Here is a 26,481-nt window from a genome sequence, read left to right as displayed (position 1 = left end):
ATGTGAATTTTCCAAAGTCCCGGCCCAAGTCTATTAGCTTACAATAGGCTAAATTTCTAAAGGTGTAAACCACTTTTCACACCAGGGCGGATCATGCGGACAATTGAGCCGCAGCAATACCCAATGAGCAGCGCAATACCCAGTGCGCCGGTAGCACCAGGCACTGGCTGTTGTCAGGCCAGCAGATCAGTCAAGTTCCTATCGCCAGGGTGACTTATGCCACTTAGCCTTGACTTCATCGGCGGGCCTACCTCTGCCCCCCTCAACCAAAATTTAAAAAGAAAAAAAAATTGTTCTTTGTGCAGCATTATGCAACTTGTCGACCGTTTTCAAACACCTTGCAACTTTATTCACCATCATCAGCCTATTTTATGTCTACTGCGGGACGAAGGCCTCTCTCCACGATCTCCAATTACTTCTGTCCTGTGCCAACCAATGCCAGCTAGCACCTGCGAATTTCTTAATTTCATCACCCCAACTAGTCATCTGCCATTCTTGACTGTGCTTTCCTTCTCTTGGCACCCATTCTTCATTATCATACTTTATTAGCAGCCAGCGATGACATGCAATGCAGTCTTGGCACGCAAGCAAGATTGGCGACATCCGCTGCCATGTGTAGCATTATCTCTGTATTCCATGTCACACTATTGTCTTCCGCATCCGATGACAACTCAAAACTTTTCTACCTTTCACCAGTCAGATCACAATATATGAAGTAGCTTCATCTCCGGAAAGAAGAGAGATTTCCTTGCGCAAATCATGTCCTTATCACCATTTTTCAGCATCTAGGGCGCAGCAACGAAAAGAAACTCGAGATTGTGAGGCAGATCTTGAAATGTTGGCCTTGGAACATGCGAAGTGCACACCTTGCTTCTGCCAAAATGTGTGTGAAGCAAGCACGCCAGTGATTCAAATTCACGTTAGCCAGCAGGAGCGTTCCCTGTGTGCCATATGACTGCCGCAAGGAGTTGCAATGCTAGTTTTTTCTTTTCACGCTCGCTTTTGTTATTTATTTCTGCATGGAGAAATGCAGCACGGTGGCTGTCTGAATGTCTAATCTCATGTTTACGGTGACACCAAGATGGTGACACCAAGGTGGTGACACCAAGGTGGTGACACCAAGGTGGTGACACCAAAGTGGTGATACCAAGGTGGTGATACCAAGGTGGTGATACCAAGATGGTGATACCACGATGGTGACACTGCATCAATGGAAAGCCACGCTCACGTGATCAGTGGTTCAATCCCCCAATTTCAAAGACAACACACTAGAAAGTCAAATTTTCTCGAATTGTGCAATAGATTTCTTCCAAATGTTTCGCCATGAGATAAAAGAAAATCTTAAGGAAATTTTTAGTAACTTGGTCATTTCATAACCGTGTTCCCCCTTAATTTGCCTGTTTTTTTATTTGGGGGGGGGGGGGTGACACAAATATGTGCGCCATCCCGAAAGGTTCGTATCGACATTCTACTATCTACTTTGTTCGCAGAACAATAATACATTTGTCCGCCGAGCAGCTATCACTCTATCACGAAAAAGAAAAAGAGGAATACTTAGGAAACTAGGGCAGCGGTGTGCCGTGACTCGCCACTCTGCGCTAAAGGCGAAGGACAACTATGCTGCTTGGTGGACCAGCGTATTATTGTTCCGCAAACAAAGCAGATGGAAATCACTAGGGTATGCGCATTGCGTGCAAGAAGGTGAAAAGCCCTCTTCACTTTTTTCCTCAAGAGCATGGCTGTGGCCACAGCTAGGGCATTGCAGCTCGCATTGAATGTAATAGTGCCAACTGTTCTCTGAAAGCATTCTTCCGATAGTTGTTTTTGCCAGCGCAAACTGGAAAGTTTCTTCCAAACAGGCCTGAGCACATTCCAACTTGAAAGCACTCCTTAATGCAGGTTGTACTTGACGGGCAGAAAGCAACGCAGAAGGAACTGGACACTGTCAACGTGTTGCGTGCCTTGCAAGTAGCCAAGGATAGGCGACCCCCCACCAATACAGCGGCCACGGTAAGTCATCAAGTAGCTGTGGAGGGCTGTTTTTGATGGGGTTCCTTCGTGCGTGGCTAATGCGGTGCACTCAACTGGTCAGTTTTAAGTACTGTAAGGTGCTGTAGCAGTGCGCTTTACATTCAGCTGATTGAGTTGCTGTCAGCTTCGAGCATGGAACGCAACTGAGATCAGAGAGAATTCCGATCACGTGGCTCCTCCAGTTGCTCTAGGAGCAGCTGAACATTTGGCTAGGCTCCAACCTCGAGAGGGTTCCGTGTTGCTGGATACTGAGTCAGTAGGTGGTAGGAACCAGTCGAATGGGAAGATGGCACAAGAGATCGCACAAAAAAGTTGAGCCAATAGCCATAACTAATGGAAACTCATTCCTGCCTATTACCTTCAACACAGTAATCAGGACGCATTAACTTCACATATGCAGACTAAATCAGATGTAAAGGAATTGCAACTCTAATATGAATACGGTCCAAGAGAGCAGCAGGCAGCGTGTCCTAACCAGAGCAGCTCAGGCAATCTCAAGCTCGCGCCTCCCGGACGACTGGCGATGTGTCTGCAGCACTGGGCAGTCCGCTTCACTACAACCGCCCCCCATAGGAAAAAGAGCCATCCTGGCAACTCACGGTGAACACAGAATCATGGGGTCGTAATACGGCTTCAGGCGTTGTATGTGGATGGTTTCACGACCACGACAGCGTTGGTCCGTAGGTGGCATGACAGGCTCGACAATTATTTGCAAACTATTCGCAAATTAATGTTTACAATGGCATCAAACTGTCACATATTTTATCTGGAACTATTAGAGGACTGCACAAAGAGGAAAAAAGTAGACAGTTCTTGTAAGATAAAACCATTTTAGAGAGTTCAAAGTTGTTTGCAATTTTATTTGTAAGGGTACTGAATTTCATAATATTGCTCTGATAAAATGCATTACATGTTGTGTACTGTTGTTGAAACAACAGTTAAACCTCAATATTGCTACGGAACAGCCGCCACGGTGAGGCTGCACTGAGGAAGGCAAAGACGACGTGTGTGCCGGTTTGATATAGCGTTGCCATTTTGGCCTCCGTGAGCTTACCTGTAGATAAATTGTAAATAGTATTCGGCTTCAGCTTCACGTAACATAAATTTGGTGGAGGTAGACGTTCCCCGTACCCATCATGGAGCTTCGCAGCGGTCGCAACGGCGACAATGCAACTTCGGCTCCTGCTGGCGGCACTTCATCTCTGCAAGCGTCTCCGCCTGCAGCCCCGACCTACGTCGCCGTTTCCCCACCTCGGGATCCTGGTGTTTTCAACGGAGTCGGCAGTCGTGATGTTGACGACTGGCTCCGCTTATACAAACGTGTCAGCAGCAGTCACAGGTGGGATCCGACTGTGATGCTTGCCAACATACTTTTCTACCTCGGCGGAGCTCCATTGGCATGGTTCCAGACTCACGAAGAGGAGATCTCGAGCTGGGATCTCTTCAAAGACAAGCTACGCCACCTTTTTGGTAATCCGTTTGGTCGACAAGTCAACGCCAAGAAAGCCCTTGCCACACGTGTACAGACGTCGACCGAGTCCTACGTGTCGTACATTCTCGACGTGTTGGCCCTTTGTGCCAAGGCTGACCCGACCATGACCGAGGACGATAAGGTTAATCACATCCTCAAAGGCATTGCTGACGACGCCTTCAATTTACTGGTGTTTACGAACATCACCAGCATCGATACCATCCTCAAGGAGTGCCGCCGTCTTGAGCATGCTAAAAGCCGCCGGGTATCCCAGCACATCGCGCGACTTCCCAACACAGCTGCTATGTCATCCTGTGACGACCTCTTCCACCAGGTGTCGCGATGTGACAACTTGACCCGTATCATTCGTCGTGAGATCGAAGCGGCACAACCGGTGGCCCCTTCATTCCTGTTACCTGAACATTCTCCGGTGACAATCTCCTTGATCCAGGCCGTCGTCCGTCAAGAGTTGTCCAACGTTGGCGTGTAATCCATTCGTCCCGTACGCTCGGAACCTTTATCTCCACGCACGTCCCCACCGCGCTCTTCTTACTCCTCTTATGGACAGCGCAACCCCTCCGAATGGCGAACCGTGGACGACAAGCCGATTTGTTTTAACTGCCGACGCATTGGACATGTCGCTAGCCACTGCCGCAGCCGCTGGACTTCTCCGATGCGCTATTCTCCTGATTACCACCCTCGCCCCTCTAGCGCGTCCTTTTCCTTCGCCCCTTCTATGCCCGCTCCATCATCTGAGCCTGCGACACCTTTGACACGACCCCGCTACTCCCGTTCGCCTTCTCCCTCCCGCCGCCAATCTCGCTCGCCCCCGTCACACCGTGCTCCTTCTCTGACCTACTCGCCGCACCCCCGACCGGAAAACTGGACACTGCAGCTTCTGGAGGTGAAGCTGCATTGACGACATTGGCACAATATCCTCGCTGCACCTTACCCACGCACAAGAATCTTTTGGACGTTCTCGTCGACAATGTTCCTGTGTGCGCGTTGATTGTCACCGGGGCGCATGTGTCCATTATGAGTGCTGCTCTTCGCCGTCGGCTCAAGAAAGTTCTGACGCCTGCCCCGAACCAAGTTGTGCCAAGTCGCCGACGGAGGGACTGTGGCTATTGTTGGCATGTGTTCTGCCCGACTCACCATTGCTGAGAGACACACCGTCGTTCTCTTCACTGTCATCGAACATTGCCCTCACGAACTCATTCTCGGTCTGGATTTTCTTGCCCATCATTCTGCCCTCATTGACTGTTCCGCCGGCTCACTTCGCCTTGACTTGCCTCTCCTTGCCGACCCTGTGGACCCGCCTCCAAGCCATCTGAGCTGCATAGATTTTATTCGCCTACCACCTCACTCTATGACACACGTAGACTTGTTGTCCTCACCAGCTGTACCTGACGGCAATTACGTGGCCGCACCAATTCCGGCCGTTATGCTTACACATAGTGTTGCCGTGCCGCACACTGTGCTGAAAATTACTGGCAACCACACCTGCCTTCCAATTGTCAATTTCGCGCTAACCACGTAAGTTCTGCCTCAGGGGATCTCCTTGGCTATAATTCACGCTTTGCAGGATGATGAGGTCGAGCCATTCACAGTGGAAGATCGTTACTGCTCAGCCCATACCATGACGTCATCGCACAGTAATGACGTCGACAGTAAGAAGATGGTCTACTCTGACCTTACACCTGCTCAAGCTGAAGCTCTTTGCCGCGTTCTTGAAGGCTATCGCAACATTTTTTACTTTGACAATAGACCGTTAGGTCAAACGTCCGTTGTGACCCATCGCATAAATACTGGCGATGCGAACCCTATTCACCGACATCCATATCGTGTTTCTGCGTCGGAACGAGCTGTTATCCAACAGGAAGTCACAAAGATGCTTGCAAAGGACCTTATCAAGCTTTCCGGTAGTCCCTGTGCATCTCCCGTCGTACTTGTCAAAAAGAAGGATGGAACTTTTGTGCCGCTTTTGTGTAGATTATCGCCACCTGAACAAAATCGCAAAAAAGGATGTGTACCCTTTGCCACGTATTGATGACGCTGTAGACTGCCTGTACGGTGCCACCTATTTTTCTTCTATCGACTTACGGTCCGGCTACTGGCAGATATCCGTCGATGACATGGACCGAGAGAAGACTGCATTTGTTACCCCTGACAGCCTTTATCAGTTCATGGTGATGCCTTTCGGTCTCTGTAACGCGCCCGCCACCTTCAAACGAATGATGGACTCTTTGCTTCAGGGTTTTAAGTGGTCCACCTGTTTGTGCTATCTGGACGACGTCATAGTTTATTCGCCCACATTCGACACACATCTAGACCGTCTTTCAGCGATTCTTGATGTGTTCCGCCAAGCCAGTCTCCAGTTGAACTCGTCAAAATGTCATTTCGCTCGCCGCCAAATCGCCGTCCTTGGACACCTCATAGACGCCAGAGGCGTGCGACCCGATCCGGACAAAATTCGCGCCGTTACGAATTTTCCTGTTCCGAAGTCTACCAAGGATGTTCGTAGTTTCGTAGGGCTGTGCTCTTATTTCCAACGCTTTGTGAAGGGTTTTGCGACCATCGCATGTCCCCTTGCCAACCTCTTGAAGAAAGACGCCCCTTTTTCTTGGGGTCCTGACCATGCCACATCTTTCTCGCAGCTGACTACTCTCCTTACCACGCCTCCAATTTTGACCCACTTTGACCCGTCTGCCTCAACGGAAGTTCGAACTGATGCCAGTGGTCACGGCATAGGAGCAGTGTTAGCACAGCGCCAGCGTGGACATGATCGCGTTATATCCTACGCCAGCCGACTTCTATCACCCGCCGAGCGCAATTATTCAATCACAGAGTGCGAGTGCCTCGCTCTTGTGTGGGCTGTTGCGAAATTTCGTCCATACTTGTACGGACACCCCTTCTGTGTCATCACTAATCACCACGCTCTCTGCTGGCTATCCTCGCTCAAGGACCCCGCAGGACGACTCGCTCGCTGGGCGTTACGCCTGCAAGAATATACCTTCTCCGTGGTATATAAGACGGGATGCTTGCACCAGCATGCCGATTGTTTGTCCTGCTACCCTGTCGACAAACTGGCTGATGCGGATGCCATCGCTTGCATTTTCTCTGTGTCCCAGTTGCTTCAAATCGGCAACGAGCAATGGCGCGATCCTTCATTACACGCCCTCATCGACCGTCTGGAGTCAACTCCTGGCGACGCCTCTCTCCGGATGTTTCTCCTTAAGGAGGGGACATTATTCCGCCGTAATCTCGATCCACACGGCCTTGACCTTCTGCTCGTCATTCCATCACACCTGCGTTCGACTGTCCTCCAACAAATTCACGAGGCTCCCTTGGCTGGACACTTGGGCGTCTCGCGCACATACGACCGTGTATACCATCGATTCTTTTGGCCGGGTCCCGCTCCGTGCGGCGCTACGTTGCCGCTTGTGAGCCCTGTCAGTGCCGGAAGAAGCCCTCCACACTTCCAGCTGGATGTCTCCAGCCGACCGACATCCCACCCGAACCCTTTTTCCCGTATTGGTCTAGACCTTCTTGGACCATTTCCTCTCTCGGGCTCCGGAAATAAATGGGTCGCCGTCGCTACCGATTATGCTAAGCGGTACGCAATCACCAGAGCCCTACCGACAAGTTGTGCTACTGATGTTGCTGACTTTCTGCTCTATGACATCATTTTAGTGCACGGTGCTCCGCGCCAATTACTCACTGACCGTGGCCGCAGCTTTCTGTCGGCAGTCGTCGAGGACATACTCCGCTCCTGCTCGACAAAGCACAAGTTCAGCACGTCCTACTTCCCCCAGACCAACGGCCTCACGGAGCGCCTCAATCGGACCGTCACCGACATGCTTTCCAAGTACGTTGCGACCGACCACTACAACTCGGATCTTCACTTACCATATGTGACGTTCACGTATAATTCATCGCGTCACGACACTGCCGGCTATTCACCGTTCTATCTCCTATATGGCCGAGACCCCGTGTTGCCCTTGGACACTTTGCTGCCCTCGGCCACACGTTATGCCACTGAATACGCTCGCGACGCGATCGCACATGCCGACCACGTGCACCAGCTCGCCCGCTCCCGTCTCGAGGCCTCACAGGAGTATTAGAGATGCCTCTATGATTGCCACCATCATGACGTGCGCTTTTCTCCGGGTTCTCTGGTCACCCGTTCGCCGTGTGGGCCTTTCCGAAAAGCTGCTGTCGTGCTACACAGGCCCTTACCTTGTGGTACGCCAAGTGACTGATGTCACGTATGAAATCATCCCCGCCGATCTCTCAGCGACATCATCAGCTGCAAGTGACATCGTTCACGTGGCAGGACTAAAACCCTACCACACAACTTTCCCCGCGGATGTGTAGATTAAGCACCGGGACGGTGCTTCTATAGCCGGGGGATATGTTACGGAACGGGTGCCACAGTGTGGCTGCACTGCGGAGGATGAAGACGACGTGTTTGCCGGTTTGATATAGCATCGCCATTTTGGCCTCCGTGAGCTTACCTATAGATAAATTGTAAATAGTATTCGGCTTCAGCTTCACGTAACAATATTATGCAGTCTGTAATATCAGCACTCTGTTTCATATTGAAATTAGAAGTTTGATGCAAATAAGCACAGTTGCCTGTAGAGTTTTCTTACACAACAGGGCGGAAAAAACTTCCCAAATTATCAGGCAGTTGAAAAAGGCAAATTTCAATGCGAAAAAAATTATGTTGAATTTGGGAGTTGGCGCTGAAAGATATGGTTTCATGCTGTGTCAACGGTACCTTCACATCGACAGTACAAAGTGAAGTGAGCCATGCTTTTGCATCTATTCCTTCCCCGTGGTTCATAGTGTTGCCTGCAGCGGGACGATGTTATCATGAAAAGTGCTGGCAGCGGGGAGCGAATGCTTCAGCTGCCTCTCGCTTTAATGCGTCTCTGAAACTCGAGATTATGCAACCTCCACTACTAAACGCAAGGGAAGACGGTGCGCATAATGCCTCGCCATCTCGGTATGCCCACTTCTTTGCACACAAGGCAGATAGTCTCTAGAACAGGGTGCGTGCACTACCTATGCACTCTGCCACACTGACAGCCGTGTGCAGCCATTGCCGAACTGGAAAAAGAGCAGCCTTCCCACCCACACGAGTTCTTAATCGCATTACTGCGAGTACACACCCTTTGCTCTTTCTCTTTGCTCTTACAGGAAGACTGTGCTCATCGAGCCACCCTTCGTCTCAGCTGATCCTTGCATTTTCACTCGCACCCAAAGCATACAGTGTTGGGGGGAGGATGAGATGTGATCTTAGGGCACTCGGACTTTATAGGAAACGCGATGCTGCTCCACTTTGCTGTCACTCTTGTTCATGGAGCGCACGATTTCGCAAGGCAATCACTTGTAATTCAACTATTTGACCATCTGCATCCGTGGAAGTTTTCATTTATTGTCTCTCTGTTTGTTTGCGGCAGCAGTGTAGTTGCATTATATTGAAATCTTGTGTAATAACAAACTGTGTTATATTGAGGTTCTAATACATGGTGTTGTATGCACAAGAAGTTATAAAAAGTTAAATAACTAATTATACCGAGAACTTCGTTATATTGAAATTTATGATATCGTGGTTTAATGGAATGTGGTAAATTTCAATTCGTTTGCTGGCACTTCTGGTTGAACTATTCGGCATAGTTAAAGAAATATAATCATGATAAATGTTTGTAAAGGTTCTGTCAGCAGCAATAGAAACCTTTATTTCCAACACAGGAGCTGCCAAAGTTGCAGCTCTTCTGATGCAGAAAATGCAGATTTTAGTAACCGTCCATGACCGGTAGCACCATGAAGACAAGCAGCTGACAAAGAAAGTGACGGGACACAAGCTGAATGCCTGTCATGACCTGCCTGCTAGCCCACGTGCGGCTTCTAGTGGGTGCGGCACTCGCTGTGGAGCCCTATTGAAGGGCCAGGCTGCGTTCATTTATGTGATGTGTTAGTTGCATTGTTGTACTGTGCTTTGAAGAGACACTAAAGAGAAGTATAATGAATTACGCTGCTACAGTACCAGAAATGCCACTCTTGCCATATAGCTACGTAAGCCAGAAAACGCTAGAAAATTAAGTACAGATGGCGACGCCACCTGCAGGTTCTTGCAGCAGCTTACCGTCATGTCATAGGTTCTGATGGCCTCTGCTCGGGCTTAGTGTAACTTCTAATATATAGACTTCAGAGTGCTGCAAAAGTGCCTAAGACTGAACTTGGCAAGTTTCGGGGAGTTTTACGGAGCTGCAGAAGAAAATATTTTGAAATCCATTACTTCACACTGACGTGCTGTGGATATGGCATGAGGTTCAACGAATAAAACTTTAACCTTCATTTTCTATCTTAGCAGTCAACTTCTTACCATAAAATTAACAAATACGGCTCTTGAAAGAATACTCTATCAGTCTAAACTGATTTAGATTTTCTCTTTAGTGTCTCCTTTAACTCCCAAGGCCCCTTTTGTAATTTATTGCACATTGCATTCAACTTCGTTTTCAAATTATTTGGTAGAAATTACACAAAATATTCATTCTGTATATGAATTCTATGGTTCATGTTTAGCTGTACAGAAGTCGTTTACTCATATTCTTGTCATCTGCTTTTGAGAAATTTCATGTTAAATTGATCTAGAGCTCTGTGTTGTTGTAGACTGTGGAGCGCAACCCTAAAGTGTGTTTCGAATTGTTTGAGATTGCAAGAAAATTCAGGATGCAGCAGCAGTGTATCCAATGTAATACAATGTAGTTCCGTCTTCATGTCTCCATTAAAACAGTGAAATGCACTCTTTACTGTAGCAAACATGAGGAAATGGTTACCTCTTGCATGCACATGGAGGTGCAGCTTTTGCCATCTAACCGTGGTATTTAAATTAAAGATATTACAATCATTCTACTCTGTGTAGATGGAATAGCAGTGAACGCTGACGACAATCAAAGGTCTCAAACAAAAAGCAAAGTGCTTTCGCTGCCATTCCATCTTCACAGAGTGGAATTTCGTTCAGCATTGTGGGAGCGTTCTTCGTCGGTGGTCGTTTCGCGCTGGCGCCGTTTACATTCTCATTGCTGTTCTCTCTGGCACTCCTCATACGCATGTTGTACTTCGGGTGTATGAATTATGTGTGTCCACCCCATCGATAACGCAGCTGTTTTTATAGTTCTGATACCTCTCCTGCTTATGCACTGCAATAACGTTGATGTCACACTATTGTTCATGGGCGAGCGTTCTAATTTGTTCTGCATTTTGACATCTGTGCCGCCGCACTGCACCCATATGGGTTTGTTAGAAATCGCCAACTTCGTTACTGTTGCCGGATGACAAAAAAACTATGGAAGGTTAGTCATATACAACTTTCGCTGTGAGAAATGTTTTTCACATTTGTAACATACCAGTAGACAAGAAAAAGCAGCTTGGAGAGCAATTACATCCCATAGCTGTATTTGGGTCTCTGGAGGTTGAGGAAGCCTTTGTTGAATTCAAAAAGATGTAATGTGTAAACAAGCCCACTAGTCTTTGTCATTTTTATTGTGGCCATTCAATCAAAGGTAAACCAATTCACTAGATGGCCCGGGGCAACGTCGATCATTGATATGCGGCTGAAACGATCTCCAAAGCCTTTTGCAGAACCTGGGTGTCCCAATTTGTAGTTGCAGAGGCGGTAGTTATAGACCGACGTTTTAATCTGCATTCTTTCACGATTTCTCAAGTATACTACAGCCTACCATCCTTAAGCAGATAGGCTGGTCGAGTGTTTTCACAGGCAGCATTAAGTGGCTTATGTCGAGCACTGGTGTGTGGTGGTTTAGTGGCACAGCATGGCACGCTTGTCCAACTGACCTCAGTTTATAACTGAGGGTAGGGGTGGTCAATAGGCCTAAGTATCTTTTGCAGAAATTTAATATTGGACCCTTGGACACGTGTAATTTGGACACCACTTATTAACAACATGAAATGCTCTTTATTTTATCACTCTGTCAGTGTTGCGACACTGCTTACACTTCAAATGTGATATATAAAAAAAATTCAAATGTAAATTTTCTATTGCTCCAAATACACTCAAATTTTACCAGCTTGCCGTGGTATTCGAAGTGTTGAACATATGCAACGCATAATTGTAGCTCAAAAGTGTGGTGTGTGACCTCTTTAAATTTTCTTATGCTGTACATACTCGTGTAAGGAACGCACTTTTTTCCGCAAAAGAACCGAAGCAAAGTTGGGGGTACATTTGTTATGCGAGGTAAATTTTATGGAAATTTTTTCTAAACAGCCAAAATTGATAAGCAACCTGGTAATGATTTGAAAATGCATTAGATAACTTATCCTTGTTGTAAAAATACACATAAACTATGTGCAAACCGTGACAACCTTTTATTGCACTTCACTCTGCATTGAAACCACCAGACCTGTCATCCAAGTTGCTGGCTGCTTCATTCGCATCTTGCATCCACAACAGCTCATCCTTGAAGCCACTTCTGGCCGTCTGCCGTTAACGCAAGCATTATGTTGAACTGCTCCTTTTTGGCACCTGTTTTGACAACCACGCTGTGTGCGTTCTCTTTCCTCAACCATCCTGTTTATCGGCATGTCAGAGGTTATAGGTGTCTGATCAGAGTTTCCATTCTGTGAGCAGATAAACCCTCTGTCCCGCAGGAGGTGTACAGCTCGATGTGGGGCCCATTGTGCACACCGAAAACAAATACAGGCAGGCACTGTATTTGTTTGACACATTTGGCACTGTGCCCGACTATGTCGACCAAGCGCCAGCCGCCTCTTCTACGTTTGGACTCTCCCTTGCATCACGTCTGGCCATGCATTATGCGCTCTTTCCTATGATGTCAGTGCAAAATCTGTAAACTGCATAAAGTAATCGGACAAGGCGCCTTGTCCTGTCTGTATTCCTTCCTGTGTGCCGTCACTATTGGTGCTTCATCAATTGATAACTGTTGCAGAGAGCCATTTGCGTTTCTTTCTTCTGGCTAGAGTCTGCAAGGTGTCTTTGCCTTGGCACTGGCGGCGAGGTTGCTGTAAGGACAGGCTGAGCGTTACCTCTTTCTGTCGGGTCCCAAGTGAGGACCGTGCTAGTGTGCAGCCTGTTTTCATCGCACGCTCACCGCCAGTGTGTATTTTCCCTCGGCTTTTCAAACACGCTTCCCCTGCTCTTGTGCCACCACGGCACGTTTGCCGCTTGTGCGGATGTGCTGCCTGCGTGAGTTAGCTGCAGAATTTCATTTATGTGATCCCGGCGTTTCTCACGTGGCATCATTATTTCCAACAGAGCAACCGGCATTGAGTTTGAGTTTGCTTGCTTCAAACACATGTGCGAAGGGGAAAGATTCTAGCCTCTATGGAAAACTACAGCACGGCCGTTCAATCATTTGAATGCACAGTAGCAAAGTTGGGGGTGTGATTGCTATGCAAGGGAAAACAAAAATACAAATTTTCAAGAGCTAAGTTGGGGGTGCATTTGTTATGCGATGTGTGCATTACGTGAGTATGTGTGGCAGTCAATGCTTTATTCGATGTTGGGTATTTCTTTCTTGATGCAATCTACTATTTATTGTTCGTAGACCCCTAGTAGGACGCATAAGCTACTTTGTGTACACTACTGTGCACAAAGTACGTTCAACCATACCACACTTTTTTATGTCTAGGTGGCTCCCCTGGCAGTGATGCTCAATGCGTTATGCCACTCGCTAAGCTTGATAGTGTCATATTCGCCATTCATTTTCACATTGCATACTAAAGCGGTAACGTTCAGTGCAATTCATGCAAATCACACAGTCCAACTGCTTTCAAGGTCTGCAATGTGGTCATGCATGTTTGGATGTCGATGGAACGATAGGGGGGAGCTCCAACTTTGCAAATAAGTTTTGCTTCATTTGCTAGGTATTGGAAAGTTAAGTTGGACTGTTCCACCTATTAACATATTTACTCGCATTATGGAGGCACTTTCTTTCTTGAAAAATTTATGCAAAGTTGGGAGGTGCATTCACTATGCAGGGTAAAATTTTTATCGATTCTTTTTCTGCTGCTGCCTCTAAAGTAGGAGACACACGGTGCGTTTTGGTGTTTGATATGGCTTCTGTCGCGCCAGAATGGCAGCTAGATTCGAGGCATTTCGTCATGCCGTAGTGTCGAATTGGACGCCTGGAGTGTGATGAGCTGGACAGATTTTCCTTGTTTAACCCGTCGTAACGATCTGCTACAAATTGTTTCTGGCACGAAGTAGTTACTAATTTAATAAAATTACCCTGAAAGTTCACCTGTTGTGTAAAGCTGCGTTTAGCCATTGGTGAGATTGGGAGCCGCAATGCATTAGCACACATCGACTCTACTCAGCAAGGTTGCTTGCTAGGCTTGCACGTTTTCTCTTCCAGTCGCAATATTGAGTAGACCAATAGTATTTAATTATGTGTGACATAAGCGTACAATTTATCATTGTGTTGGCAAAAATAAGCGCCCTTGGATGAGCTTGGGCTGTATCGCAGGCATTGTTGGCAACGGTGTCTGCCGAGCTAGGCCTATCGGAGCAGTGTGTGGACAATGCGCCACTGTGAAGTGCTTGTGGCTCGGGCTGATGTGATTTTGTTGACAGTGTTCACATAAAGTAATGCAGCATTGTGCAAAGTTGTTTCTCTTGTACTTCTCGACGAGGATATGAAACCTTCCGAGCGTCCAAGCCAGAACACTGGGTTAGGCTAGAGCTAATGCAGGCGTTGCACGGTGCAGTTTCATTGAGCCTAATCGGGATGCAATTTTTTCAGTCGCGATTGGCTCCCTTGTGCAACCTGCAGGAAGGAGCCAGTAGTGGTCGCGAATTTCGATCCGCATCAAGCTCTGATCGCGATCGGAAATGGCCATGTGACACCAGTATTACATTCCACTCGCTCGTTGAGATGCACGTCCTGTGTCCTGAGTCGTCACATGCCATATTCCATTACAGTAAATGTTGGAGCATGCATAGCGCATGTCTGGTTGGACGCCTGCACATAAAAAAACTTTTCGTATTGCTGTCTGCAGTCGTGGATGTGTACTTCATAGGTGCTGAAGTGCCTTCTCGATGCACAGTAGCCATTCCCCAAAGCATATTTGACAGCTTTAAGCTTGAAGCAGACATTATAGCTTGCATATCACCCCATTTGCAGCACGCAATAAACACTGGCAATTCAATTACCTTACACATGTGCAAACATCATGAACGGGCCAGTCAAATCGACAAAGAAAACATGGGGCCGTCAAGGAAAGAAGCGCTTGCATGAAGGAATACTGTTTTTTTTTTTTGCAAGTGACGCTAAGTAGCTCTATGAAATATTGGAAAGTGTTCTCCGAGAGTGGCGGTATATAAAATCTCAGAAGGCCATACTGCGCACAGCAGTTTTACATGGTGCTTGAAAGATGGCACCCGATGTTCAGCTGGACCGAGCCAACAACCCTCATGGCAGCAAGTTCAGGGTGCAATAGTCATGCTAGAAAAAGAGAGACGTACCTTTGATGCAAAAGCAGTATATGGGGCATTGAGGGGAAATCCGTTGTAGCTGGCGTGACCAAAAGATGGCACCAATAATGGCCAATGGCACAAACAGTAAAAACATATTGCAAAAAATACTCGGATTGACGTCAGATTTTGCAGGGAGGTTCCTGTAAAATTAATGCAAGTAAATTAATGGCTTTGGGAAGAAAAATGGGCACATTTTGGTCTGGGTGGGAATCGAAACTGGCCGTCCGGGATGTGAGGCAAGCACGCTTCCCCAATGCCACGGCAGCTCCGCCACTGCAGCTCTTTCAAGCACCATGTAAAACTGCTGTGCGCAGAATGGCCTTCCGAGATTTTATATACCGCCACTCTTGGAGAACACTTTCCAATATTTCTTAGTGCTACTTAGCGTCACTTGCAAAAAAAAACAGTATTCCTTCATGCAAGTGCTTCTTTCCTTGATGGCCCCATGTTTTCTTTGTCGATTTGACTAGTGCGTGCGTAATTGGGCGTGTGACGGCGCAGCCAATGGGGAGGAGGTGGCACCACGTCATGCATGTACAAAATGAGCATGCTCATGACGTTCCACGATCTACAACAGTATAACGCTTCCTCATTCGCACACATAAGCAGCCTTAAGTGTCTCTCCTAAATTTTTTTTTATTCGTAAAGCGGGGATGGCATTTATTATCTGAGTGCATCTATTATGCTAGTAAATGGGGGTAATAGTTCCTTTGCAATTCAGGCACACATTCTAGTAAAACCAGTTGCATGGTGCATCTGTTAATTTTCTGATGAGTTTGTGTGCGAGCTGAAATATCACTTGTTTGTAGTTACTATTTCTGGTGATTAACAAGTATGTCCAATGCGCGTGAAATAATTTGAGCAAAGCCTGCTACAAGGCAGGCTACCCTAATGTGCAGTTTTTCTGAAGAACTTGTGTGCAAAATACAGTAGACTCCTGTAAAGACAAACTTCAAGGGACCACAGAAATTGTTTGTCCTACTCGAAGTATTCCACAAAAGTCAATGTCTGCTGGTACACCCAAATATTCACAATTCAAATGAACAAGTGAATCATTAAAACCTGAAGACATAAGTAAAAAAGTAACATTTTATGATGCTTTGGCAAAAAGCACATTTTATGCACTCTTGAGCTATTGAGTATTTCCTGCTTGGTGGCACTGTACATACCTGTGCACTGTCACAAAAGCCAGCATTCCAGCTGGCATAGCTGTTTATGCCCACAGGAATGCCGTTTGCTTATATCATAGCTGCCAGAGATGCTTCCTCCCAAGTCTGCTAGCTGGACCTCTAATCGAGCCAACAGGCATTAGCGGTTGTTGTAGGAACTGAACTCGAGGTTCGTGCTAGGTGGATAATGCTGTATTGGCTCTATTGGACCACCAAGCTCACGCATTGTTCCTCATATTTAACCAGGTCCGCCTTAATGAGCGCCTCCTGTATTCGCTCGTGCTCTTGCTGTTGGCATTAAGTGTGACTGTAGTGCTTGTACTGCTTCTCTCCCTGCTTTCCGAACCCCCTGGTCCGACGTCAAGGGTTACCCCAGCACCAACCTGCAGCCCTGTGCCTCAGGTACTGGTCCCTCCTTCTTGCTACGCGCCTACAGCGGCTCAGTGCATGGTCATGGGCTCGATTCCCGGACACAGCCAGCTGCATTCTCCTCATGGGGGCGCCATGCATAATGCTTGTGTACTAAGCTCTCAGTTCTGATTATTCGAGACAGACCAAAAACAAATATAGATTGAGCTGTGTTTGTAAATTACTGTACTTCGACATCTGAAATGCCCCTTTGTCGGGAGGTTTTACATGGGAGGTAGGAAAGATAAGATAGAGTTTCAGATTGCCCAGTACTGCAGTTAGTGCAGGCAGACTTTTTGTTTTACTGGAGGGGCACAGGAGCAAACGTGACCGGCCGGAGTGGTGCAGGCACCTGGTAGTGCAGAGCTCAGCCAGACAAACACAGAGCTAGTCTTGCAGTAACCAAGTCTGTTCTTTTTTCGTTTCTGGTATAAGTTTTTTGCAGAGGTGCAATTTGGTCACGATTTCCCGCTGCCAAAAGTTTACATCAGCAGCAAAATAGAATACACTTGGTTGATGCAGTGTCAGCTCTGTGTTTGCCTGGTTCAGCTCTGCCTCATGAGGTGACAGGGGCACCTGTCAAGCAGCTCACGTTTAATGCCTCCCGCCCATCTGGTGATATGCCCAGTCTGCCTGCATTTGTTGGAACGCCGGACAAGATAAAACTCCCTAATGCAAAGTATGTTTGTAAAGGAATTGTGAACAGTTGGTGAAAACAGACAGTTGTCGATAAAGGAATTGAAGTGAACTAGACACATCACAGTATCATAAAAATACTATGAGAGGAGGCTTTATTAGCCAACAACTTTGCAAAAACAAAGGCAAGCGGTGGCACCACCTGGAGGTGTCACACTAGGTCTCCATGATGCCATGAATTTTGAGCGCAGCTTCTCATGCCTAGTTAACTTTTCATTGGTAAAGATGGACTACATTGTGTTCAAACGGACCTAAAGACAAGTTCGTAACTTGCGAGAACATTTACGGAGTCAGAACTGCTCCCATACAAGAAAACAGGGTCGAACCTCATTGTAACGAAGTTAGAGACGCATAGGCCAGAAAAATACCCTCAGTACATTAAATATTTATTATACAAATACACACAATATCAGCGAGAGAAAGAAATTGGCATCTGGTCTGTGTGAAAGAAACGCAAGTGTGCCAACAAAGCGTCTCCTGCACATTTTGACGGCTCGTTGACATCCTGGCCTGTCGATACGATACGTGGGAACAGTGATAAAATATGTGCACACATTTTGCACCATTGCAGTCTTATTTTTAATTTGATTCTAATGTTCTTGAAATTCCGAACTGTGGTCACTGACATTCTAATGTCACGACACATAGAAAAATCTGCCGACATCATGTAGCAGTAAGGCCTGACAACATGATATTGCTCATAAATAAACTTGCAGTGCTTTGTGCATTAATTCTGGCTGCACTCGCATGTGGCAGTGATCACAGGAAGGGAATGAGCTTTCTCCTGTGTACCGAAACTGTCTAAAAAAAACAAGTGCTGTGATAGTAAAATATCTAAAGCAAGCTCCAACGTTTGCCATTGTTTTTCCTTTAGCTTAAAGGGAAGCTGAAGAGTCTGTCGAATTCAATAAGACGCTCATATACGGATGTGAGAACCTTATAAACCATGAAGGTAAAATTTTGGGGGGGATTTTTCACTTAGGAGCGACACAATCGGCGGTTAAAATTGTGCTGTAGCTCCGCCCCCCGTCGAGCGCCACGTGCTGCTGCTGACGCTGACGATGCGAGCGGAGACCGGAAACGGCAGCGTGGTGACGTCGACACTGGTGTTCCGCTCCTTCGCAGTCTTCGCGACCGTGCCTGACCGGGCTTATTTCTGCGTGCGTGCCATCCTAATCTGCTTCGCTCGACCCTACATTCCTTTATTTGTGTGTACTGGTAGTTGACGTGCGCAGCATCAATTGAACTTGTAGGCCGATCATGCCGGCGTTCTGTCCAGCCTACGCTTGCACGAACACCAGCGGCCGCGACAATGTTCCGATGTTCCATTAGTTCCTGCAAGACAAGAAGCTTTCAGCTAAGTGGGAGGCTGCTGTGAAGCGAAACAACTTCAAGCGCTCAAGAACAAGTGTTGTGCTCTAACCACTTCCGTGACGATTACTACCGGAGTTTATCAATAATGCGTGCTTTGGGTTCTCCTAAAAAAAATTGTTAGCACGCTGAATGGAAGGTGCATGTTTATCGCCCACCCTTGACGCAGGTTTCATCACCAATCGCTGCGAATTTTCTATTCGCATGTGTGTTGTGAAACAGCCTGCGTGCAGCTACCATAACGCAGTGCAAGCGTAAGGTTTGCATGTGTTGGAAAGCCTACTCACGCCAAGACGCTGCACTCCCCCTTCTCTCGCACACATAAGAAACCGACCATCTCACGTAGCCGAAGGAATTCGCCGGTTTGAGTAGCATGTGGATGGCGCGCTGATGAAGGTTCTATACTACACGTGCTACAACAGGCGGTAAACTTTTCCCGCGTTTAAACCGTCTGTGTAGATTGCCGACAGCTTTGGGGCAGCACACAAATGCTGAAGATCGCATCACCGCTTACGTTCCACGAGGAGGCATGCAGGAACATAACACTACAGTTGTTTGCCCGGAAACGTACTCACTGGAATGCTGAATGCAGCTTAGCAAAAAACATACTCACCAAAGAACATTTCCAACGCAAGGAAATGCTAACACTTCGCCTTCGTTCGCGTGGAAAGCAGTGCTTGCACCAGCATTTTTTGCTTTTTGTAGAGGCCGGCTCTTCGCAATCGCCTCGTACATGTAGTATGTACAAGTATGTACGTACGTGTAGTATGTACAAGTATAAACTCCTTACAAGTGATCTTGCACGCGACAGGGGCAGCGCTACAAGCGAGGCGATGGCTGTCGCGTTCACTCGTCGTCTGCAAGCCGAACTCCTTGCGAGCGACAGCTTTGAGCGATGACTTCCCGGTATGGGGGCAGCAATATACGCATCGAAACTAGCGTGACGCATGCTTTATCAATTTAAGTTGATGTATTTTACTGAATAAGGAGCATAAACTATTTCTGAAGGTCTTGCGCTAGGTTCTTATTCTTGCACGTGTAAAATTCAATAGTTTGCTCGCTCCGTGCGACAAACAGCAGTATTTGAGTTATGTACATCCAGTCTCGGCTTCACACAATTGGCTAATCGCTCATAGCATTTGCGGGCGACGAGCGACAATACCGAGCGATTTGTTCAAGCGACGGCCCGTTTTGTCGCTCGAAGCCATCGCCCGTCACCGTTGCATGCAAAATCGCTCTCGTAGAGTTTGGACTTAACGCCGGACTCCTCAGAGAAGTGCAAGCTCTGGAAATTTTCCATGACCGTCTCGGCAAAACACCACCAAACTACCTTGTACCGTGCTTCGTGTGTAGCGGCAACAGTCGGTCTGGTTGAACACCATTGTTGACGTCACGAGGCGCCCGACCAATCACAGGCGGAAATGAGGCGTGCGAGCTGGGCGTGTCTGCTGCTGCACTTTTCGTCGAAATAAAATATGTTTGCGCTTTCTTTCACTCAATTTCGATGCAATATTCGAATTCAGAGGGTTGAAAACCACGGCGTACTGCTCTTCACTCATTTTTTCTGGAAAACCTTTCAGCTTCCCTTTAATGAGCTTGTGTGTTTTTTAACAAAGAAAGAAATGCCACGTTGAAAACGTCAGTACTCGTCTAGAGGGTAGTCCGTGTTAATCCCACACCTTCTACTTGAGCATCTCTCATGTCTTCAGTGAGTATTGACTTACTCAATGCTGGATCATGCAGGTGGGTATTACCGGTTTACAAGTTTCAGAACAATAAAGCATACAAAGAAGCAGTCAACATTGTACAATACTAGTCACTCAGTGACAGGATTAAATTGCTTCTGTCTGATGCTGTGCATGGAAGATGAGAGAAAGAGCTCAGTGTTGCTTCTAGCTGAGCAGTGTCTTGTGCATCATCTAGTAAAGGTGAAAGACATTATGATGAGTTCACTGTGAGCATGCTGTTATAGGGCCCATCACGAGATTTGTCCATTTTAAACAGACGGGCACAGTGTATATGATGTGTGCTGATGGCTGTAAAGTACAGCTCTCGCTTGAGTGAACTAAGGAAATAGTTCACTTAACTGAACATTCATTAAACTGAATATTCACTAGAATATGGAACATCAAAGGACAGAGCAGACATTTAGCCAAAGTGTGGAATGCAATTTATGGAGTTATGTACAGTAAAACCTCGTTACAATGAAGTTGAAGGGGAGGTCGTAAGTACTTTGTTATAGCCATTAGTTCATTATAGCCACTACCCATTTCGATCCACAATTAGCAAGCTAGAGAGGATGTACTCACCATCAAACCTCACAGCAGCCTGCCATGCGAAAAAGAAAATGGCCATAGCGCGGAAGAAAACAAGCAAAAAAAAAGACAGCAAGGAACTGCTACTTTATTTGCACCAAACGGCTCATCAATGATCGATCAACAGCACACCAGCTGGCGGCTCACTTTGCAGAAAGAAAGTCCTTGATCGATTTTTGCCGAGTCTTCTTCAAGCGAATGATGACTTTTTCAGCTGCAGCCACTATTTCGAGTGCGTCCTCGCCGTCATCGTGAGCGCCAAAAGAGCGGCGCAGCAGGTCTGCTGCATTCAGCACTTGGGCGGGCGTCAGCACATCGGGTTTGCCAATATTAGACTCTGGGCTGTCGTCGACACATTCGTCACTGTCGTCATTAGGCACCCCCATCACTGCGCGCACAATTTCCGCTCCGTTAGCTCTTCCGTCGTCACCGCATCAGCATCGGCGCTGACATAGGTGCAGAAGGTGTCGCAGTCGGGCACAACGCCGGCATCAAAGAGAGCATTTTACGGCGCTGGGGCTTGGTCGCCTGTGGCCCGTGGTGGTAGCACCGAGATCTTTGTTGTAACCGCCACTACTGACGCCCAATGAGGCATGCCAGAAGTAATTGGTGATTGTGCTTGCCGGTACAGCCATCAAAGCAGCCTGTAGCATCTCTATCGCCATGTGCAAGCTGATCGTGGACTCTCGCTTCATGCTCATATTGAGCAAAATCCAGTCAATCACACGCTTGCAGTAGCCCAACTTAAAGTTCATGACAACTCCTTGGCCGAGGGGTTGCACAACTGCAGTGCAGTTTGGTGGCAAGAAGCATAGCTCGATGTTTTTGAGCACAGCGGCAGGGTGGTGGGCCGTGCAGTTGTCCAGTACGAGGCATATCTTCTGGTTCAGCTTGCCCAGCCACTCGTCCCACTCCTGCAGCCATTTTGCAAAAATTACTCTCGTCATCCAAGCCTTACGGTTGGACACATAACTCACTTGGAGCTTTCATTTGCCTTTGAAGCATTGTGGTGATGCACTTTTGCCAACCACAAGGGCTGGCACCTTTTCCGACCCATCCATGTTGGCATAGAGCAACATAGTTACGCGGTCCTTGCTCAACTTACCGCCCTGGCTGTGTTCACCTTTGAGGGCCAGGGTTTTTTGCGGCAGCATCTGGTAGAACAGGGCTGTCTCATCTGCGTTGAACAAATCCTTGACACTGCATTTTTCTAGCAGCTGTCCGTTTGTTTCCACCCACGCCACTGCAGCTTCGTGGTTGACAGACTACGCTTCCCCGCTGACAGCCCTGCCGATGATGTTGTGTTGCTCCTTGAAATGCTGCAGCCAGCCAACACTCGTCACAAAATCGTCGCACCCGCAAAGTCCCTCGCTTTGCGCTGCAGCAGTGCCTCACTCACAGCAGTACCGCTTGCTCTTGTGTCCAAAAACCACTGGAAGACAGCCTTCTCTGCAGCTTCGAAAGCAAAGGCTCGCAGCTTCTTTCCGTCGCCTTTTGCACCACGTGCGGCAGCACTGGTGACAGCTTCTTTGCTGCACAAAATCGTCAACAGCGTGCCCAACACTACGCCGACATCTTCGGCAACTTTTTCCTTCTTCACGCCGGACTCGATGGCTTCCAGCATAGCCACCTTCTGCTCAATTGATGCCGCTTTGCGCTTCTGCTTGCCATCGTCCATCTCCTCTCTGTAGGCGGGAACACGCACAAACGAACCAATATAAACACCGATATTGTTGTGCACGGAGGCAACGACAAGCAACAAAAAAGCGCAGTCGGCGCCGTCCGACGCACGCAGCGAAAGAGTGCGTGGGTCCACCAGTTTCATAGGAAAGGGGAAGGCCGGGAGATGCGCACAAGGGACGTGAGCGTCGTGTGCTATAAGACATCGACCTGATGGGTACCAAAATAGTCGGTAAATGCTCATTGGGGAAAAAAATTACCAACAATTACGTTACTTCCTAATGAGAAATTTTAGCACAGCTCTTCAGCTGTTTCCCCTTTTCTATGTACTGAGGCAGATAATTCGAGCAAGTCATGTATGTACAGTTACAAATTTTTATTCTTCACCTCTTCAAGAAACACTCCACTCCCAGTTCTTGATTGTCGTGAAGGTAGCTTTATGGTCAGAGAAATAGATGGATATATGCTAGACTTGCTGCACCAATCCCTGGTTTGGCGTAACGGACCTCTAGATTCTGGCGGCGACGGCACTTGGCCTCTGCTCAGGTTGCTCGTTTAGCAGCAGCAGCAGATGGACTTCCACTGGTTGCCTCGCTCATGGCTCCGAAAGAACTGGCTGAGAATAAACTATGTATATAGGCACACGGATTATATAATAATATAAACCGTCTGTGAGCCTCGGACAATCCATCTGTGGGGGAACGTTTCGCACCAGCCGTCAGAAACGGAGCGTAGCTCAACGCAGCTGCCTCGCTTATCAAGAGGTTGCGGGAAACAGCGTGTAGGCGCATGGGAACGTTGCGCGGCGAAGAGATGGCAGCGACTGACTGACGCCGCTGATGCTGCTAGCGAGTCAGCTGAAGGAGGCTCTGCGTTTTGGTTGGGGAAGCTCACACCGTGATCCGCTGATGCCAAACTGGCGCTTCAGCAACCGGAGAACATCGCGCGGTCGCTGCCACAGAGGAGAGGGGGGGAAGGGCTATACTGTACGCAGTGGCAAACGGCGACAGCTATGTGTTTCAGCTTGGGCAGCAGCACATTGAGATCAGCCGCCACTGAGCCGGCGCTCTGATTGCCACCGCACAGGGGTGGCATTGGAGGAGGAGCGAAGAAAGCAAAGCTTGAGACGTGTGTGAGAGTTGGCACCAGGAGCGCGCGCAGCTAGAGCAGTGCGCTGGCCCCGGCTACGGAGCTGGTTATGGCGAGGCACAACGGTGCTGCGAAATGCGGGAAGGGGCCCCAAAGAGCTGCGCTTTAAAAAAGGATTCATTATACCCATTGTGAGGAAATTTTAGCTTCGTTAAAATGAAGTTCTCAATACATGGGCATCTATGGGGATTTCAACGAGAATCACGATTTCTTCGTTATTTCCATTAGTTCGTTATATCCGGTGACAGAAGACGATGGGGAACGATAGCTGGAACCAAGAATAAGATTTTTACGATTATGTGCAAAGAAAGTTGCTCAGCCCTGATTCGAATAGCCTCACAGGAACTAACATCTATTGAAAGGTCATGCCTGCGGGTGTAAGTGGCGTCCGGATCAATGAAAATGGCAGCACCTCCATGACTATCAGATAAATGATGACAGTATTCTGAATTGTAAGATGGAAAACTGTATAAGTTAAAATCATTGTTAGAAAGCCAGGTCTCAGCAATACAAATAAACGAGAGAGTGATCAAGAATGGTGGTAAAGTTACTGATGTCATCATGATACCTCCTAAGGCTTTGAGTGTTAAAATAGATCAGTGAACGATTATTACTCGAAAGTTGATACTTAGATCTTTCCGGGGACATCAAAGACCTGACAGATTAACGTGCGCAGGCGCACGGAAAAGATGAATAAAAGATGGTTAGATGAAAATGCGCAGGTCAGCCTCATATGAAATGCAGAATACTTTGCTGTCGCTCTTCTTACTAGCTTTAATGAGGCAATTATCTGTCCACAGAAACTGCCAGTTATCTTTCCTTAGGGCGAGTGCCTTCGCTAAAAGCCTAATGTTGTTGGGAGTTAAGTGGTCATATACAAAGACTGGAAGTTGGGGTGGAACGGAGCCTGAGAAACCAATTTGGTAGGTTTGTGGGCTGGCCTTTCGTGCTTTGTGCAGGAATTCGTTTTTCTTGTCACGGCAGCAGAAGCGGGCAATATGTTTTTTTTTTTTCGCCAGACTTTGTAGCCACGCGATGCACGGTGTCTAGGTCAGAGGGCGAAACAGGACATTCAATCACGTCGCCCATTAACTTGAGAATAGCAGCACAGTCCTCTTCATAGGTGGACGGGACACCCTTAATCTCTACATATTTAGTTCGAGAAGACTGTTAGAAATGCGCAATTTTTTTTTTTCAAGCTCATTATTGCATGCTGTCAGGGCTTTGTTCGCTGCAAGCAGCTTGCCCTGTTTCGTCGTCAATTCATTGAAGTTGTCACTCAGGTGCTCGACACTCACCCTGAGGGTAATATGCTGGATCAAGCCCTTGCTGGACAGTGGATCCTTGATTTTCGATGCTAGGTCACTTACCAAGGTCTCCATCTTTGCATTGAACAATGATTCAAGCATATCAATCTTTTCTCTAGTTCTGCGTTTGACGGCATCCTTTAGCACAAGCCATTAGAACTGGGCAGCAAGAAAGTATAACTGGGCACCAGTTGTGGCTGGAATAAAATGTTGTAGTCGTGTACAAAGATTGTATAACCAACCTGGGAACTGATTGCAGGAGAATTAGACACTGTTCAGACCGCCGCAACTGCCACTGCTAAATGAAGACTGGTGCCTTGCAGCGGTTCTTTATAGTTTGTCCCAGGAGCTAGACTATGCAGACGCAGCTGGTTGTGACGTGCCCCACACTAGGTGGTGCTGTGCAGTCGATATGGGCGCACGTGAAGGTAGCCACAAAAGCATGCAGAAGTCAGCCTGGGAACAGATTGCAGGAGAATTAGACGCTGTTCAGACTGCCGCAACATCCACTGCAAAAAAAAAAGTGCTATGCAAGTGCCAACATGAATGAGTGCACAGATTGGGAACAAACTGTCACTTGGAAGGGAATTGCAAAGCTCTACTGTTGAAGAAAAAAAGGGTATTTTAGTGTGTTACAATGCGAAAAAAACTGTCTGGTACATTTCGCATGGTTAGTTCTACTTGAGTGTTGTCTGGAGGGCACCAAGTAGAGGGATTTTGTTAAGTTCATGAGGTCATGGTAAAGGTAAAGAAACTTGAAGCATGCCAACTTCCTCCGGACAATGAGTGTTCGTATGCCTGCTTGGGTGCAAAGCGCAGCTGCTCTGTCCTACCTTGAATATTTTGTGTATATGAATCGGAGTACCTTGTTTTAAATTTTTTCTAATGCCAAGTTTAAATATTTTTGATGCGGGTTCTCTACTATGCTGCCATACTCTAACATGGGCCTAAGCTGAATCTTATAAGCAATTCATTTCACCAGGGTGGGGGCTGTAGCTAGTTTTCTACATAAAGAGCCGAGTTGTCTGAACACGTGTGCGCAAATGTTATTGATATGCTATCCCATTTCAATGGTCTTGTTATCGTGACACGAAAATACTTGACTGAATCAACTTGTTCCACAGAAGTATTCATGTATTCGTTAATTTATATGGGAAATTTAAGGACATGTTACGTAATACATTGAAATGTTGTCTGTTAGACCGTTTTAACAGTTGTGTAAATTATGCAGTCGTCCACAAAAAGCCTTATCTTAATCCCTGGTTCTACACATGTATATCTGTTGTTAATATACACCAGAAACAGAGCTGGCCCCAGAACTGATCCCTGTGGCACATTAGAAAGAACATCAAGAAGG

The 26,481-nt window shown here is 47.2% G+C and overlaps 1 protein-coding gene across 3 annotated transcripts in view; it reads left to right on the top strand.

Annotated features, from left to right (window-relative positions):
- LOC135899642 (nischarin-like) overlaps window positions 1-26,481 on the top strand; it is a 249,643-nt gene that overhangs the window by 205,240 nt on the left and 17,922 nt on the right. For 2 of the 3 annotated variants that reach the window (XM_065428950.1, XM_065428949.1), the window contains 2 exons: window positions 1,900-2,010; window positions 16,564-16,600. In XM_065428950.1, the coding sequence (XP_065285022.1) occupies window positions 1,900-2,010; window positions 16,564-16,600 (148 nt within the window). The remainder of the gene's footprint in view (window positions 1-1,899; window positions 2,011-16,563; window positions 16,601-26,481) is intronic. The other variant, XM_065428951.1, reaches the window with a different exon arrangement.

Source organism: Dermacentor albipictus, unplaced genomic scaffold (assembly GCF_038994185.2).
Source record: "Dermacentor albipictus isolate Rhodes 1998 colony unplaced genomic scaffold, USDA_Dalb.pri_finalv2 scaffold_16, whole genome shotgun sequence".
NCBI classification, from domain to species: domain Eukaryota; kingdom Metazoa; phylum Arthropoda; class Arachnida; order Ixodida; family Ixodidae; genus Dermacentor; species Dermacentor albipictus.
Note: the sequence above shows the minus strand (reverse complement) of the source record. Positions and strands in the feature narration are given on the sequence as shown.